Consider the following 15,157-nt stretch of genomic DNA (forward strand, 5'->3'; position numbering starts at 1 on the left):
TGCGTTCTTTTCACCTCTCCTGGACATGTTCCAACTGTTCTGTCCTGGAGAGGGGATCTCCAGATATCGTAGGACTTGGCAAAATTATTGGTTTTAAGGGTTTGTAACGTTTTGTATTGAAATTTATTGTTACTGAAAATGTTCACGAACTGTTAAGAAAAAGCTCACAAATGAAGAACAACAAATGATGTTGATCGCGCGAACCGTGCACGAGAAAACAAACCGAACCAAAATGATAACGGTCACGTGGTATACCAACGTCTGACATTGAAATGGAAATATCCCGTCTAAAAATAGATTAGACCTTGTCTGCTCAACGGTTTTTTCTCAAACGTGCGCCCGTTTTTCAGAAATACGCAAAATGCATTTTGTGGTATTACAAACACCAGGATTACCAGGATTACCAAAAAACACTTGAGGTGAATGGAAATGTATATTCTAAATAATAAACGGTAAGTAAAGTGCAATTTTATTTGTGAAAAAATGGGTTTAATAGCGAAAAACAACGCCGTAATGGTTAACAACTAGCCGTAACTAGGGTGTGTCCCTTTAACTGTTGTAAATGATCGACCAAATTTGTCTCATTTCACTATCAAACCATACGTAACTAAGGAGAAGCTTCACCGCGTCACGTGATAAACAATGGCGGCCAGGTGTCGAAGTACCCGTATGTTCGGTTCCGAGAATAGAACATCGCCTGTTGATATCCCGTTGTACACACATTTTACCTGTACGTATAAAATGTGCGTACTCCTCGAGGCATCAAAGTGGCAAGACATCCAGGTAAAGGGGGAACTGAACCATACACAAAGAGTGAAGGTTCGATGAATGACGCCCACTCAGTGGTCAGATGCTTGGAAATGGCGCTGCCGGCCACTGGACGTGTGTGTATGGAGAATGACTTTGTGAACACCATCGGGGATTGCGGGGGTTTGGCCGGCTGTGTCGTCATTAAATCACCTGGAAAAACTTACCTGACAATCTCAACGGGGAACTGAATGACCGTATCTCTGGAACATTTTGTGAATAGATAATAAGGACTGTTCAGAAATGAATACGGGGTCATGTCTGGGTTTGTAAAGTTGTTGTTGTTATTGTTATTGTTTGTGTGCTTTATTTTCATTTTAATTTGGGTTATTTTCTTCTGACTCTGCTATTAAATTTCAAATGCATAATTATATGCAAAATCCCCAAACAACCCACCAAAAGAACAAACAAACATATATTTCCCCCACCATTCGTGGAATAATCCCAATAATTAAAATTTCATACCTGTAACAACACATGATACATTTTAGTTATTTTACTTACGTTAATAAATTAAAGAGACTGTGTTGCATTTGCCGCCATTGTTAAGATAGTTCCAACAAAGTATTTTTAATAATAAAATTTAGTATTGATTAAATACATTTATTGCTCATTAGAATATCAGTTCAGTTAAATATGCACACGCGTTTCTTTTTATTTCTGTATTTCTCATGTACAATACAAGTAATACTGAACATAACTTCTTAGCATTATCCGTTTTATTAAATAAAATTCAAACAAACAAACAAAAAAAGACGAACAAAAATGGTTACGAAATACATCCGTGTTTCCAAAAGCACTGCCACCACAACGGGTGGCCCGGAAAAGGGCGTGAAATGGGCGGCAGGGATCCACAGATTTTAACCTTTGTCGGAATTTGAACCGGGGTCGTCTGCTCCAAACACGTTTAGAGCAGTCCATGAAGTCGATCTCCCATGATAGTCATTGAGGAGGTGTGCGGCATGATTTCAATATTTGCGACCCAATCACTGGGTGGTCGGGGAGGAATTCACTTTACGAGCAAACAGATTAGTGGCACGTCATTGTCGCGGTGATGCCTGATTGGACTAACTGTCGCCAAGAGGTGCGAGGCTGGAGGACGTCTTGACATGCGCTCGTCGACGGTAACTAGCATGCGATAATGGTCGGGCAGCGCCCTCTGGGCAGCGGTGCCGTCAAGGGGGAATAAGTGGGTAGATCGAGCGGAAGAGACTAACCAGGAATCAGGATCTTAAGGAGCGTCATTTGAAGCGGGGAAAGAAAGGCAAGGAAATGTGAGAAAATAATCAGAAGCATCACTTAATATAAGCGAAATATTGGTCAAAATATGCGTGTCCATGGTGAAATGAATGTTAATTAGTGATACTGAAAATGTCAAGTGATATTTCTGTATATGATAAACCATAAGACTGTATATATTTAACCATTTTTAACCCTGTGAAACACCCTGGAACAGACACTTACGGTAGAATGAATAGTGAAAGGGTTAAACCAATCTAATTGCATTTTGATACTCATTATGATTATGGAATGATGTCTACTAACAGTCCAAACAAATGGAATAATCAAAGTGGCGAGGGGCGGTTATAAATGTTGTTAAAATTGGGGGAAATGGAGAGACTCGGAAACATAGAGATATTAAGCCAGATTGAGAGAGAGAGAGAGAGAGAGAGAGAGAGAGAGAGAGGGGGGGGGAGAGGGAGAGAGAGTACGAACGAGAGAGGGAGTACAGACAGACAGAGACACTAAGACAGTCACATACATAGATTCACAGAGACAGAAAGAATGAGAAACAGAGATAATTTGACTGCTGATTTCACTTACCTATTTTTGTATCATGCACACAGTAATCAGGGGACGTTTCAAAATACACTAAATCTGATCGCGTGAATCTTTTGTGATTCCTATTGGCCACAATTAAGCCAGTCCCTTCCTGGTTCATCATCACCTGGGTAGCACCGTTATATTTCATCTTGAGATAGTCCCCCACACGCCGGAACTCCTGCATAGCAAGCCAACATGTCCGTATTGTGCACGAGCCGCTAACGCCATGACACTTACATTCCAGTTTCCGAAACTTTTTCACACCCTGAAAAGAATAACACCCAGAACATCAGGAGTTGTTTACCCAATCACAAGGAACTGTCATGTCAAATGCCAAAGGCAAAGGTTAGAACTAGAAAAAGAATTAAGAACATAAGTGTTTAATAATTGGCTATGTGATAACCTTTAGTAAAATATATTTGTATTAGTAGTAATAATAAAATGAAGCAAATGCAAAATAGATTTATATTTAATTCCTTGGTTCGTAATATCAAAACCTTTCGAAAATAATGCCAGCCAGATATGGTCATACCACGACGGTAATGACGTAAGCAGAAGTGGATCTAGGGGAGGCCAGGGGCCAGCCCCCCCTCCCCTTAAATTTTGCGAGTTATAATTTTATTATATATTAATTTTCACCCCCCCCCCCCCCCCCCCCCCAAAAAAAAAAAAAAAAAAAAAAAGTTCCATTGGCATTCCGCCTCATGTCACTGGGGCTCCCCTTAAATGGATTTTCTGGATCCGCCACTGATATGACCCACAGAAAGGGCGGCTAAAGCTTAGCTAATTGAGCGCAAAAAACATTTGCTTTTCAAATGTTTTAATAAATAAAATAAATACACTTTTTCTTGCTGTTTTGATACATAAATACAGGGTTTTTTTGTGGGTGGTTTTTTTTTTTTTTTTTTGGGGGGGGGGGGGTTAACGATACCACTAAAGCAAACTGATTAATCATCAGTTATTGGATGTGAAACCTTTGATAATTTTGACACGTAGTTTTCAGAGGAAATGTCTTTGATTACCATGTCTTGTTACACTTGGTTTTCGACGTGCTTGTATTAATCAAGGTTCACGTCTACATAGTCATGCAAATAAACGAGGGACGTAATACCTAAACACCGGTTGACCTAAACATAGGTCAACCTTCACCTTCTTTATGTTGGTGTCATTTTTGCAAATAGTTTTGTGTCAGTTAACTTGCTATTATTATATCAATGTTTGGTGTATTATTTAGTTTATTGGAGGGTGTTGTGTGTGTGTGTGTGTGTGTGTGTGTGTGTGTGTGTGTGTGTGTGTGTGTGCCTTCCAGATGTATATGTTCCACGAATGTTTAGATAGGCTATAAAACATTTTGTTCAGTATATTTGTTGTGACGTAAGGGTTTTTTTTTCCTCCATCATATGATGTCAAGGATACAATTCTCAACCATCTGTTCAGAACAGGGGTTAATCGTCAGTTGTCAGTGTTTATATTAGTGATAGGTCGCTGTTGTGGACTTACACCTCCGCACTGAGCCGTTAAATCTCACTCTGAGTTGGAGCTGGTACTGAGTATCGAACCCGGTACTTACCAATCAAAAAGGTCGTAGGTCAATCCCTACGCAACCTAGACCGGTATTACTATCCCAGTCTATCAGGTGGAGGGGCGGGATCTAACTCAGCCGGTGAAGCGTTCGGTTGAGGTGTTTACGTCGTACGCGTACGATGAATCACCTGCATGGACCCATCCTCTGTTTGTTTTTTTCCCTTTCCAACCAGTGCTCCATGATTAGTATATCAAAGGCCGTGAAAGTGTATGTAAAATATCCCTTGCTGCTAATGGACAAAATGTTGCGGGTTTCCTCTCTAAGACTATATGTCAAAATTACCAAAAGTTTGACATCCAATAGCCAATGATTAATAAATCAGTGTGCTCTAGTGATGTTGTTAAACAAAATAAACTTTAAAATTCAACCAAAAAATTGACTCCATCAAGGAGGCTCGATACTGAGTTAGATCCCGCCCCTTCTCGTGGGCTCCAGTGGTGTCGTTAAACAAAACAAACTTTAACTTTCTGACTCTATCAGATGGCGAATGTAATGGTAAGTAAAACTAATGTTTCCACTTACTCTTCTGCCTGCTCTGTTATTGTGCAGATTCATCAAAGCTTTTGCATCCCTCACTTTCCTTTCCTTGGCATCAACGAACATCCTGGAAAAATGACTGCCGTATCGGACATTGTCGGAGCACCCTCCCCAGTCGAACTCCCCTCTGTGGTCATTACTGGATCCTCTCTTGGTGGGGTCGCACGCGCAGTGCTGCAGCTCCCCTTTGCTGCACGCTCTCGTTATTGAGTGCACCACGCCAGCAGACGACACCGCGTATACGAAGGCAGCCTCGCGACTTCCTGGGAAAGAAACAGTTTCATCATGTTCATCATCTCTAAAACAACAACAACACACAACAACACACACACACACACATACACACAAGAACACACACAACACACACACACACACATACACACACAACAACAACAGCACACCCCCACACCCTTCCATCACTCCTCCCTCCCTCCCCCCTCTCTCTCTCTATCTCTCTCTCTCTCTCTCTGTCTCTCTCTCTCGCTCCAATCTCACACACACTAAAAGAAAAAAAGAAAAAAGAAAAAAAAAAGAAACTCAAAGAAAAAACAACCAAAAACCACACCAACATATATAAACTGTTTTTTTACGGTGGTAAGAGCTGTTTTCACAATGATCTCATGGGCAGGTTGGAGATATCGTAGTTAATAGTTTATGCCTAATGGGTCTGAAGCAATATATTTTATTTAGTTACACACACTTTATTGTGGGTTATGGATATACAAAAGATTGTCTGCCTCTCTATCGGGCAATTGTTAGACTATTGGAAGTTAAAGTTTGTTTTATTTAACGAGACCACTACATAACATTGATTTATTAATCATGGGCTATTGGATGTCAAACATTTGGTAAATCTGACTTATAGTCTACGCTTGGAAGCGAAGTTTGACTTCCACAGCTTAAGATTTCTCGCTCCAGTCAGTGCACCACGACTGGTATATCAAAGGTCCTGGTATGTGCTATCCTGTCTATGGGATGGTGCATATAAAAGATCCCTTGCTGCTAATCGAAAATAGTAACCCATGAAGTGGCGACAGCGGGTTTCCTCAATATCTGTGTGGTCCTTAACGATAGTAGTTCAATTAAAATGTTTTGGATCATACAATAACTAGGTTTGGTATTCCAAATGAATGTAATTTCCATTTATAATGCATATTTAGAGAAATAAGGCCCACTAAATCCGTGATTGAGCTCCTTTAACCATATGTCCGACACCATATAGCCATAAATAAAATGTGTTGAGTGCGTCGTTAAATAAACCATTTCTTTCTTTCCTTCTTCCACAGCTTAAACAAAATCTAAGAATCGTGGTGCACTGGTAAGGATGAGAAAACTCCTCGACATCTCACTCTACCCACAAAGCGGAATATTGCCATTATGTTAAAATAAGAAATGACGTCACGCCATTGTTTGATGCTTGGAACCGAAATTTGGCTTCCGCATAATAAAAGACAATCTAAGAATCGTTTGGAACTGTTTGGTACGAGAAGAAACCCCATATACTTCATATCCAAAAGACGTTGCACCTCAAGAAAGGGCTCCTAACCACTAAGCTAAATACATGTATTGCCATTATGTTAAAATGACAAATGACGTCACGCCATTGTTAGACGCTTGGAACCTAAATTTGGCTCCAATAGTATAAAAACAAATGATTTAAGAATCATTGGGCACTGGTTGGGACGAGAAAAAACAACAACAACAACAACAACGTCGACTTCATATCCTAAACGACATCGCGCTCTACCTACTAAGTGGAAGCGAAATTTGGCTCCCACAGCGAAAACGCCGATCTAAGAATCGTAAGGCACTGGTTGGGACGAAACAAATACTCTCGTCTTCATATCCTGCACGATATCGCGCTCTACCCACAGGGGCGTAGCGTGATCTGGACCTGGGGGGGGGGGGGGGGGGGGGGTCGAATATGAACCAAGTGGACCTTTTTCTATTTTGTTTTTGCACCACCAGAAACTCCATATGTATAAACCTGTATGTTTTGGTTCTGAAAGCGGACCATTTTTTCAGCCGGGCGGGGGGGGGGGGGGGGGGGGGGTTCGTCCGAACCCCCCTAGCCTATGCCCCTGACCCACTAAGCTGAATATTGCCATTTTGTTACAATGAACGACGTTTGGAAGCAAAGTTTGGCATATACATGTATGCCAACGTATCAGAATTAAAACTAAAGTAATCAAAGAAAAAATCATCTGGATAGGCAATAAAAAATATTCAAAATATTCAAATTATTCAAACTAACTTTGAACCTAAGTTAATGAACATGATTTAAAACCCCCCCCAAAAAACCCACACAAACAAAAAAACAAACAAAAAAGCAATGGTTCGCTAGGAATTAACGCCATTGAGAGTATGGAGAGTATTATATCAACAAAACATTTTTAAAAAATTTAAATATTTTTGGAAAGATTTACTAGTATTACAAAGCTGGCTTATCACCCAACAGAAAGAAACGCTTGATAAGAATGAAGATTTAAATAGCACAAACATTTTAAAAGACGGTAAACCTTTCATTTATAAAAAAAAAAGTATTTTCAAAATGGTGTAGTATTTATTCAAGAGGTAACAGACGAACATAGGACATTAATGAACTACAATACATTCATAACACAATACCAAGTGCAATCCAATTTCTTAAAACATGCTTCTTTAATAAAGAGTGATTATTCTAGACAGTTCTACTAACAACATGACAAACACTGTCGACTATTTTTTTAAAATTCTTTTTTACCCCTCACCTAATTTTGTCATGAGACTGGCCACTGCTAGATTTTTAAGTTGCTGCCGACCACAAAGGGCACAATGGTACGCAAAACAAACAATAAATTCAGATGATCAAAATCAAACAAAATTAAATAAGAGTCGAGGGACCCTGCGAACAGCGGCCAACCACATTAAAATCAATCAATAGAGAGTGTCCACCCCCCCCCCCCTCCCCCCCATCTTTTAAGTGACAATATCTTCATATTCTACACGAAATCGAATTCTACCCATTAAGCTCAATATTGCGAGTGCGAGTGCGAATAATTTTTACATGCTCATATACCACTAGAGTTTCGAGCATGTCCGTCCCGGGGCCTGTCTCTGGATAGCCAAGGGCTTGTCCCGGGACAGAAAAAAATTAAGCGGACAATTTTGAAATTTACATCCCAAAATTAAATAGTGGGCCTTTAAAATTTTGATGCGCATCTCTAATATAATTAATAAAAAAAAATTCTACTCATTAAATTTGGTCGCTAGATTAGATCGGGTGGTCAAAAAGAAATTAGATAAGATCGGTGGCCTGACTCGGGATGTGTGTGTGTGTGTGTGGGGGGGGGGGGGGGGGTAGATTTGAAAATGGGCAGAATTTTGAAAATAGCAATTGAAGCATTTTAGAAGGACAGTCTATAAATAAGAGAAAGAAGAGAGGATCGGACTATTTAATAATATTAAAAGAAGAAAGTAATTTCGACATAAACTTTTTTACGAAGGTCTAAAAGTTTAAAGTCCGATCTATATGTCCACGTGAGTGGCCTCATTAAGGCCGTTAGGGTGCACAGCTTGTAGGGACGAGATGGGTTGCATCTCGTCAAGAAAACCCTTAGACTGACAGTCAATAGACGTTGAAGGTGTAGTGCTGTTCTAAAATACAGATCTTGAGAAGCCGGATCCATCTGAACGAGAGAGAGAATCAGACTAGGGTATAGTCCAGTCGTCATGGGTTGGTATAGTGGTGCGGACGGGCCCGACTCCGGAGGATACCCGCTTCCTATGTCTTCTTAGAGTGGGGCGGTCAATCTTCCAGTGCTGCTAGGACAGGCTCGGACATGTAGAGACTAAACGCGAACAACAATGGCGTTCTGCAGAATGGCCGTCATACGAGTCACGAAAAAAAAGAAGTCAACATAGTCAGACGGAGAAATGACGTGGAGGTAAGGAATCTCGCTAAAAAGGAATCCAACCTGGTGGTGCAGACTGTTAAAACGAGAAGCGTGGCAGCGTTCAATCAGTTCCAATGGCCGCATACATCCGAGTAGAAAACTTCACTTCGCTGACAAAAACAACAAAAGTGAAGGATCCCCAAGACAAGCCGCAAAAGCGCGTGCAGTATGCACAAAGACGTCTTACCGCGACGAGCTTCAGACTGGGGCTCAATATTGCCATTATGTTACAATGAAAATGACGTCATGCAATTGTTTGACGTTTGAAAGTGAAGTTTGGTCCCAACAGCCTAAATTACGATCTACATGTTCTTGGAAAACCCCCAAAACAAACAAAAACAAACAAACAAACAAAACAACAACAACAACAACAACAACACCACACACACATGCACCACACATACACACAAAATAAAAATAAAACAAAACTAAGACAGGCAAAATCCTTGGATATAATAGGAACCAGATAAATACACATTTTTGTTTGGCCTTAATCTGCTATCGTGAAATGCGTCACAGAACGTGCACGGTTATGACGTGTAAATCAGCATGTGCTCAGCAGACGATACATCTGATTACTCAAAAAGGGGAGATTATTTTTGAACTGATTTATCAGACTTCCGGTATCTTGTTTGTTTCTCCCTAGTGGGATGGACGGAACAGACGAGAGATATTCAGTTTCGCACATAGATCTTGTCGGAACCATTTGGACGAGGAACAAGATGTTTTGAATAGCGGCGTTCCTAGAATACAGATTATGAATATATGATTGATTGCCAGAAGTGGATGGTGATAAATGAAACGGCCACACATTATTATTTTTTTCACAAACGTCTGAGGTCTTTTGATAGATCGGTACCACTCTACATGATGTATTGCATAAGGCTTTCTATATTTATCAAACTGGTTTGTTAGAGATAGGGTATTATACTCGAACGATACGAGATTGTCAGCAGCTAAGTTCATTTTTACTGGCGATTTTCTCTTGGTCCTTTGGTTTCCCAATGGTGCACTGAGATTCGTATACCAAATGTGCGTCGTGTACTATACCAAACGCAGATTCTCGTCTTTTGAGAAGCGTGAATACCATCGCTCCTCTGCACACCTCTGACCATAGGCAGGTCAGGTCAGGTCAGGTCATAGGGCTTTACGTGCACATTCAGAACAAGCTGTTGAAGCGCACGCCTGTCATGGGCAGGAAAGGTGGGGGGGGGGGGAGGAGGGACCGCCTGCACTGGCAGGTGCAAGGGAGCACCAGCAGCCCGAGGTCGGTAGCAGGCGGGGGTGGGGGTGATGGTGCTATGGAATTTTGAATGGCGCAAAGTATTATGCCAAAGAGAAAAAGTGCGCAAATTTGTTTGAGGAAATTGGGCGCAATTTTGAACGGTCAGTCAAAAAGAACGTTCCAGAGCTAGTATAGGTTTTGACATTAGTGAATCGAGAGTAGCTCGTTAGACCATAGGCGTACGGACTCCCATTTATGTAGGGCAGGCTGGTATGTGCCCGAATTAAACGAAAATGTCCGAATCCGGATAATAACATTTATTTATACTAGGGCTGCAAACGAATCACTACGCATTTTTTACATGAATAAGCAACTCATTTTGAGGGTAGAATGATGGAAATACATTGTAAAAAGGTCTCAAGTTAGCACATTTTGCCCGAATACCTTTATAGTTTTTGCCCGAATTTGAGGTTTTTCTCCAGCACTAGGGGACAGTTGCATCCCCACCCCTCGCCCGTCTCATATGTTTATGCCTCTGACCAAATCTGGGTCGGATAGGGGGGAGGGGGGAGGGGGGAGGGCTGGTTGAGGTGATATCACGCTGGTACCTCGATTCTAATAAATATCTCTACACTGATAAGTTTCATAAGTGTTGTAAAACATGGTTTAGTTGTTATAAAATTAAAGGGACAATCTCACAGTTGCATCATGACTAAACATGTCTCTTCATTGTTGTGTTTTTCTTTGTTAAATGTAAACATTATACCTTGAATTACACAACAAAAGCTTACACCGAAATAAATACATTTACTTTTACTTATAAATTAATGTTTTGTACTCCCCGCTACTCGACTTCAAAAACTAAAATGGTTATTTTAAAGGCATATTGTCACAGACCACTAACCTATTTAATGGTCTAACAAAGTATTACCTGAAAAAAAATTGATTTGTCACTAAATGTACTTTATTCAACCATCTTCATAACCACCATACTCCATTTATTAATGATATTTTGTAAAAATAATTGAATTATGGCAATGGTCAATAATTCAAAAACTAAAATTGCTGAGAGGGTTGACATGGATTTCACTCAATTGTGGTTCAGATAAGGTGATGATATAGCTCGATTTGCTTTCCAATAATTAATGTAATTTTATTTATTATCCATTTTTAGAGAAATCAGGTCCTTAAATCCGTGACAGTATGCCTTTAATACTGAGTAAAATATGCCGAGGTGTTAAATTATCCTATTTTATTCTTTTATTAAATATTAATGATGGCTGTTTGTACTATATAATTATAGTCCTTCCCACAGAGATCGCCTTTTTTCATGCTATGAAATTTATTTATTTGTGAATTGATTGTTTTCTAAATTGCACACAAACATTGTAATGTTTTTGTTATTTCCAAAACACTTTTACTCTCTTTTTTTTACGCCAAACCAAACTGAAATTCTTCACAAAAATGTTTTTTTTTTGTAGGATGGGACGGACTATAGGGTATATGGATGCTAAATGTGTAAAGTATATATATATATATATATATATATATATCAAGGCTTTATTATCATTCAAATCTGAAGGCAAACTTTCCAAGTTGGTGTATATGCGTTTCTGTAATAAAGTCATCTCCGTTACATGTTCGTGATTTAATAGCAGACGACAGCTAGAAGCTGTTCCAGAGTTTGTTCAGTCTTATAACAATGTCTGTGCATGTTAAACTGAATTACTAATCTACGTCTTTCTGCGCTACATGTTTATATAGGAATTCACAAAACTGGCATCATAAACTTTGTCCTATTGCTGCTCACTAGTTGAGGAATAAAATGTTCCTTAATGTATAAAAAGGACCAGAAATTAGAAAAAAGAGAGGATTTTCTTGGAGCTTTCTTCATTTCGAACAACTCAATAACTGTTTTCGAGCTGTCTATGCCTATCACGTTACCTTGTTGGTCTTAAAGATCACTTGTGGGGTATTCGTTTGTTGATAAATTTAGGTAACATAGTTGACACATTGACTCATACACTAGCTAAAAAATAGCTTCTTGGTTTTTACATTAAGTACTGTATCAAAAGAGTTATTTATGCATCAATAAATCGCTTGTGTGAAAACCATCAATGTGTGGTTGTGTGTTTTGTTACTGACAAAATAAACAAATGTTTAAAAACACAAATAAACGTTGTTTTAATGTAAGTCAATTTTCCCACTAAGACACAATAAAAACCAGGTAAGGCTCGTGTGCAGGGATCTATGCGGGGGTGGGGGGGGGGGGGGAGCGAAAATTTTGAAAATATATTGAAACAAAAGACAATTCGCTTGAGGAGACTGAGTTTCGTTTTGCTTTATATGGTGAATCGCACATTCAGTAACTCCGCACCAAAAGACCTGTGGCTGTGCTCTCAACGTACTCTATCAAGCTTATTAAACACATTTCTCTATCTTCTATATCGTTATCGGTCGAGTCTAGATGTACTTGCGAGATATGTTCCACATCCTTGTATATTGCACAGTTGATTACGATTATTAATTGTTATCACCACTTCGCCTCATTCCTCGATTTCTTTTGAACTAATCGCGCGGCAACTAGACACGGAAACGGCTAATTCCAGTCTGATATTGGAATGCCCTCCAAGACCCAGTGGATAAGATCTAACGAGCGAGCGCAGACGGAATATATGCTTCCAGTTGAAGAATTCTTGTTAATCGCTTGTTAGCGATAGCGGGAATTCGACATACGCTTTCATACTCATAGCTGTCTTGTTTATATATCTTTTCTCTTGCAACACATGGATGATAAAAAAAGGTGACAACAGGAACATGTTAGTGTATCACCTTTTTCTTCTTTCTTAAATTGTGTGTGTGTTTATAGTTTAGTCGGTATTTTTGTTTATATATATATATATATATATATATATATATATATATATAGTGGGTAGGGGGATGCTCACGTCTGTGCTTTTATTGGTTGTTTGCTTCTGTATACTTATTAACCACCGGAGATGGTGAGCTATTACATTCGAATACAGACCTGTTCATTGATATTACTACAGGTATACATAATAATACAACTTACATAATGAGTACAATGCATTTTAGACAAGGCGTTCTAAGCACGTTTTATAAAGCGTAGATAAAGAAACGAACGTTTGCCACATTTTCTGTTGAATTAAATTTAAAAACGACTTAATTAACTTAGAAAACTTTGTAGAATCAAGTTTACATTTGTATGAGCAGACGCGCGCATTTACAAAATATTTTGATAACATTAAGACATAAATTATCTGAATTGACCTATACTTTTATGGCTTTCAACTTATAGCATACAAGTTAAATATTGTATTTAATTCAAAGTCGGTCAGCGTTATTATACATTATGTGCTTATATACAAACCAGGTGTATAATATATAGAGGATACTCCCCGAGTGTCTTGTGATATCATAATTTATCAGCGCTCGTTGATAAAAGTATGAAATGCGAGGCTTGCCGAGGATTTTTATACTTTTATCAACGAGTGCTGATAAATTATGATATCACAAGACACGAGAAGGGGGTATTCTTTTTATAATCTATTATCATTCTTTTAATTTGAATTATGACGCAGTGATTAAAATTTGACCAATCAAGATTATAAGAAGCGATATCTTCTAGGAGAATATCGCAGGAGATATCGCAAATCATAGTGCCAGCGATATCTCTTAAAAAAGCCTTCAATGGATAATAAAACACAATATTTGGGGGGAAAAAATCAATGTTTTATTATTCTCAGTGAGTTATTCGGTTTGTCATTGCAGAGTATTATTCAACAAAAGATTAGACAAACTTTGTAAATCTACAAATCATGTCATCGGAAAATGCTAAAAGTGACAAACTTTGTAAATCCACAAATTATAAGGTATCCGAAAGTAATACTAGTAACAGTTTACAGGGTTTCCCAATTATTAATTTATGGGTGGTGAGTTTGGTGCAGTAATTTTAGTTTGACTAATACAAAAGTACTGATACATATTTTGCGGGGTCATGTTGTTTTCTTTTCTTGTTAATTTGGTGTTTGGTGTTGGGTGATGACACAACACATGAAGAAAATCTGTTAGTAGTCAAACGTGTGCCCAATTCTTTTGTTCTTTGTACAATACAACATTATGTTTTCAATCAATGAATTACAAGACGACGTTCTTATTTTTTTTCAAATTTAAAAATAATAATAACACGAGATTCGGATTATGTTAATGTGATTTTCAAAATTATGTTAATACTGAACTGGGCATTTTGAAACCATTTTGTTCCAGGCATGCACAGGTGGTGGGGGAATCTTCGCGTCATCCGAGATTGGACCCACCTGCACGTGAACCAGTGTCGTCGGCGTGTTTACAGACCGAGGGGAGGTCCTTAATATCAACACACAAAATTCGGCTCTCTTTTTAAAAAACGAAACAGGATTCGTTTACTTTTCATACACGCCATTACTCCCCTGGTGAAGTTAGCCCTGGCTACAATGTCCCGTCTGTGGAAGCTGATATGCGATAAATAACACCATTGTTGATCCGTGTCTTTGTAAAAGCACAACGCAATTATTACATAGGTGGTGAGGTCGGTTATAGTCTAGTATTTACATACCACACCTTGTAAAACTCGGAAGCTAACTGCGTCTAATATATATATTAGAACGGGCAAGAAGATACCCTGATTCCAAGAAAGAATGTGTGTTCATACAACTAACTGAAGAAATCCAACTGAGTTACCAGTCTGTGACATACAATAGCACGAATAGTTGACAGGCGTGTCACGTTTAAAGGTATTTGGCACTTTTAGAGTGCTGAATGGTATTTCTGTAAAAAAAAAAAACCGTGGTTTCTTGGTTTTAGTTAAAAGTTTAAAGCACGTTGATTTATTAATTATCAGATATATGATACCAAATATGTGCTACCTATGACATATAGTCTTAATAATTAGAGAAAAAAACCCCGATATTTCTTTCCATTAGCAGCAAGGCATCTTAAAGTTTAATGTTTGTTTTATTTAACGACACCACTAGAGCACATTGATTTATTAATCATTGGCTATTGGATGTTAACAAATTTGGTAATTTTTACATACAGTCTTAAAGAGGAAAACCCGCTACATTTTTCCATTAGTAGCAAGGGGTCTTTTATGTGCATGATCCCATAGAAAAGATAGTACATACCACGGCCTTCGATATACCAGTCGTGGGACACTAGCTGGAACGAGAAATGCCCAAATGGGTC

The 15,157-nt window shown here is 38.8% G+C and overlaps 1 protein-coding gene across 1 annotated transcript in view; it reads right to left on the reverse strand.

Annotated features, from left to right (window-relative positions):
* The window catches only part of LOC121368068 (protein Wnt-2b-A-like), a 47,529-nt gene that overhangs the window by 13,916 nt on the left and 18,456 nt on the right, over positions 1-15,157 (reverse strand). The window contains exons 3-4 of the mRNA XM_041492597.1: positions 4,739-5,016; positions 2,632-2,896 (exon numbers count right to left, since the gene is read on the reverse strand). Coding sequence (XP_041348531.1) covers positions 2,632-2,896; positions 4,739-5,016 — 543 coding nt within the window. The remainder of the gene's footprint in view (positions 1-2,631; positions 2,897-4,738; positions 5,017-15,157) is intronic.

Source organism: Gigantopelta aegis, chromosome 3 (genome assembly GCF_016097555.1).
Source record: "Gigantopelta aegis isolate Gae_Host chromosome 3, Gae_host_genome, whole genome shotgun sequence".
Taxonomy (NCBI): Eukaryota; Metazoa; Mollusca; class Gastropoda; order Neomphalida; family Peltospiridae; genus Gigantopelta; species Gigantopelta aegis.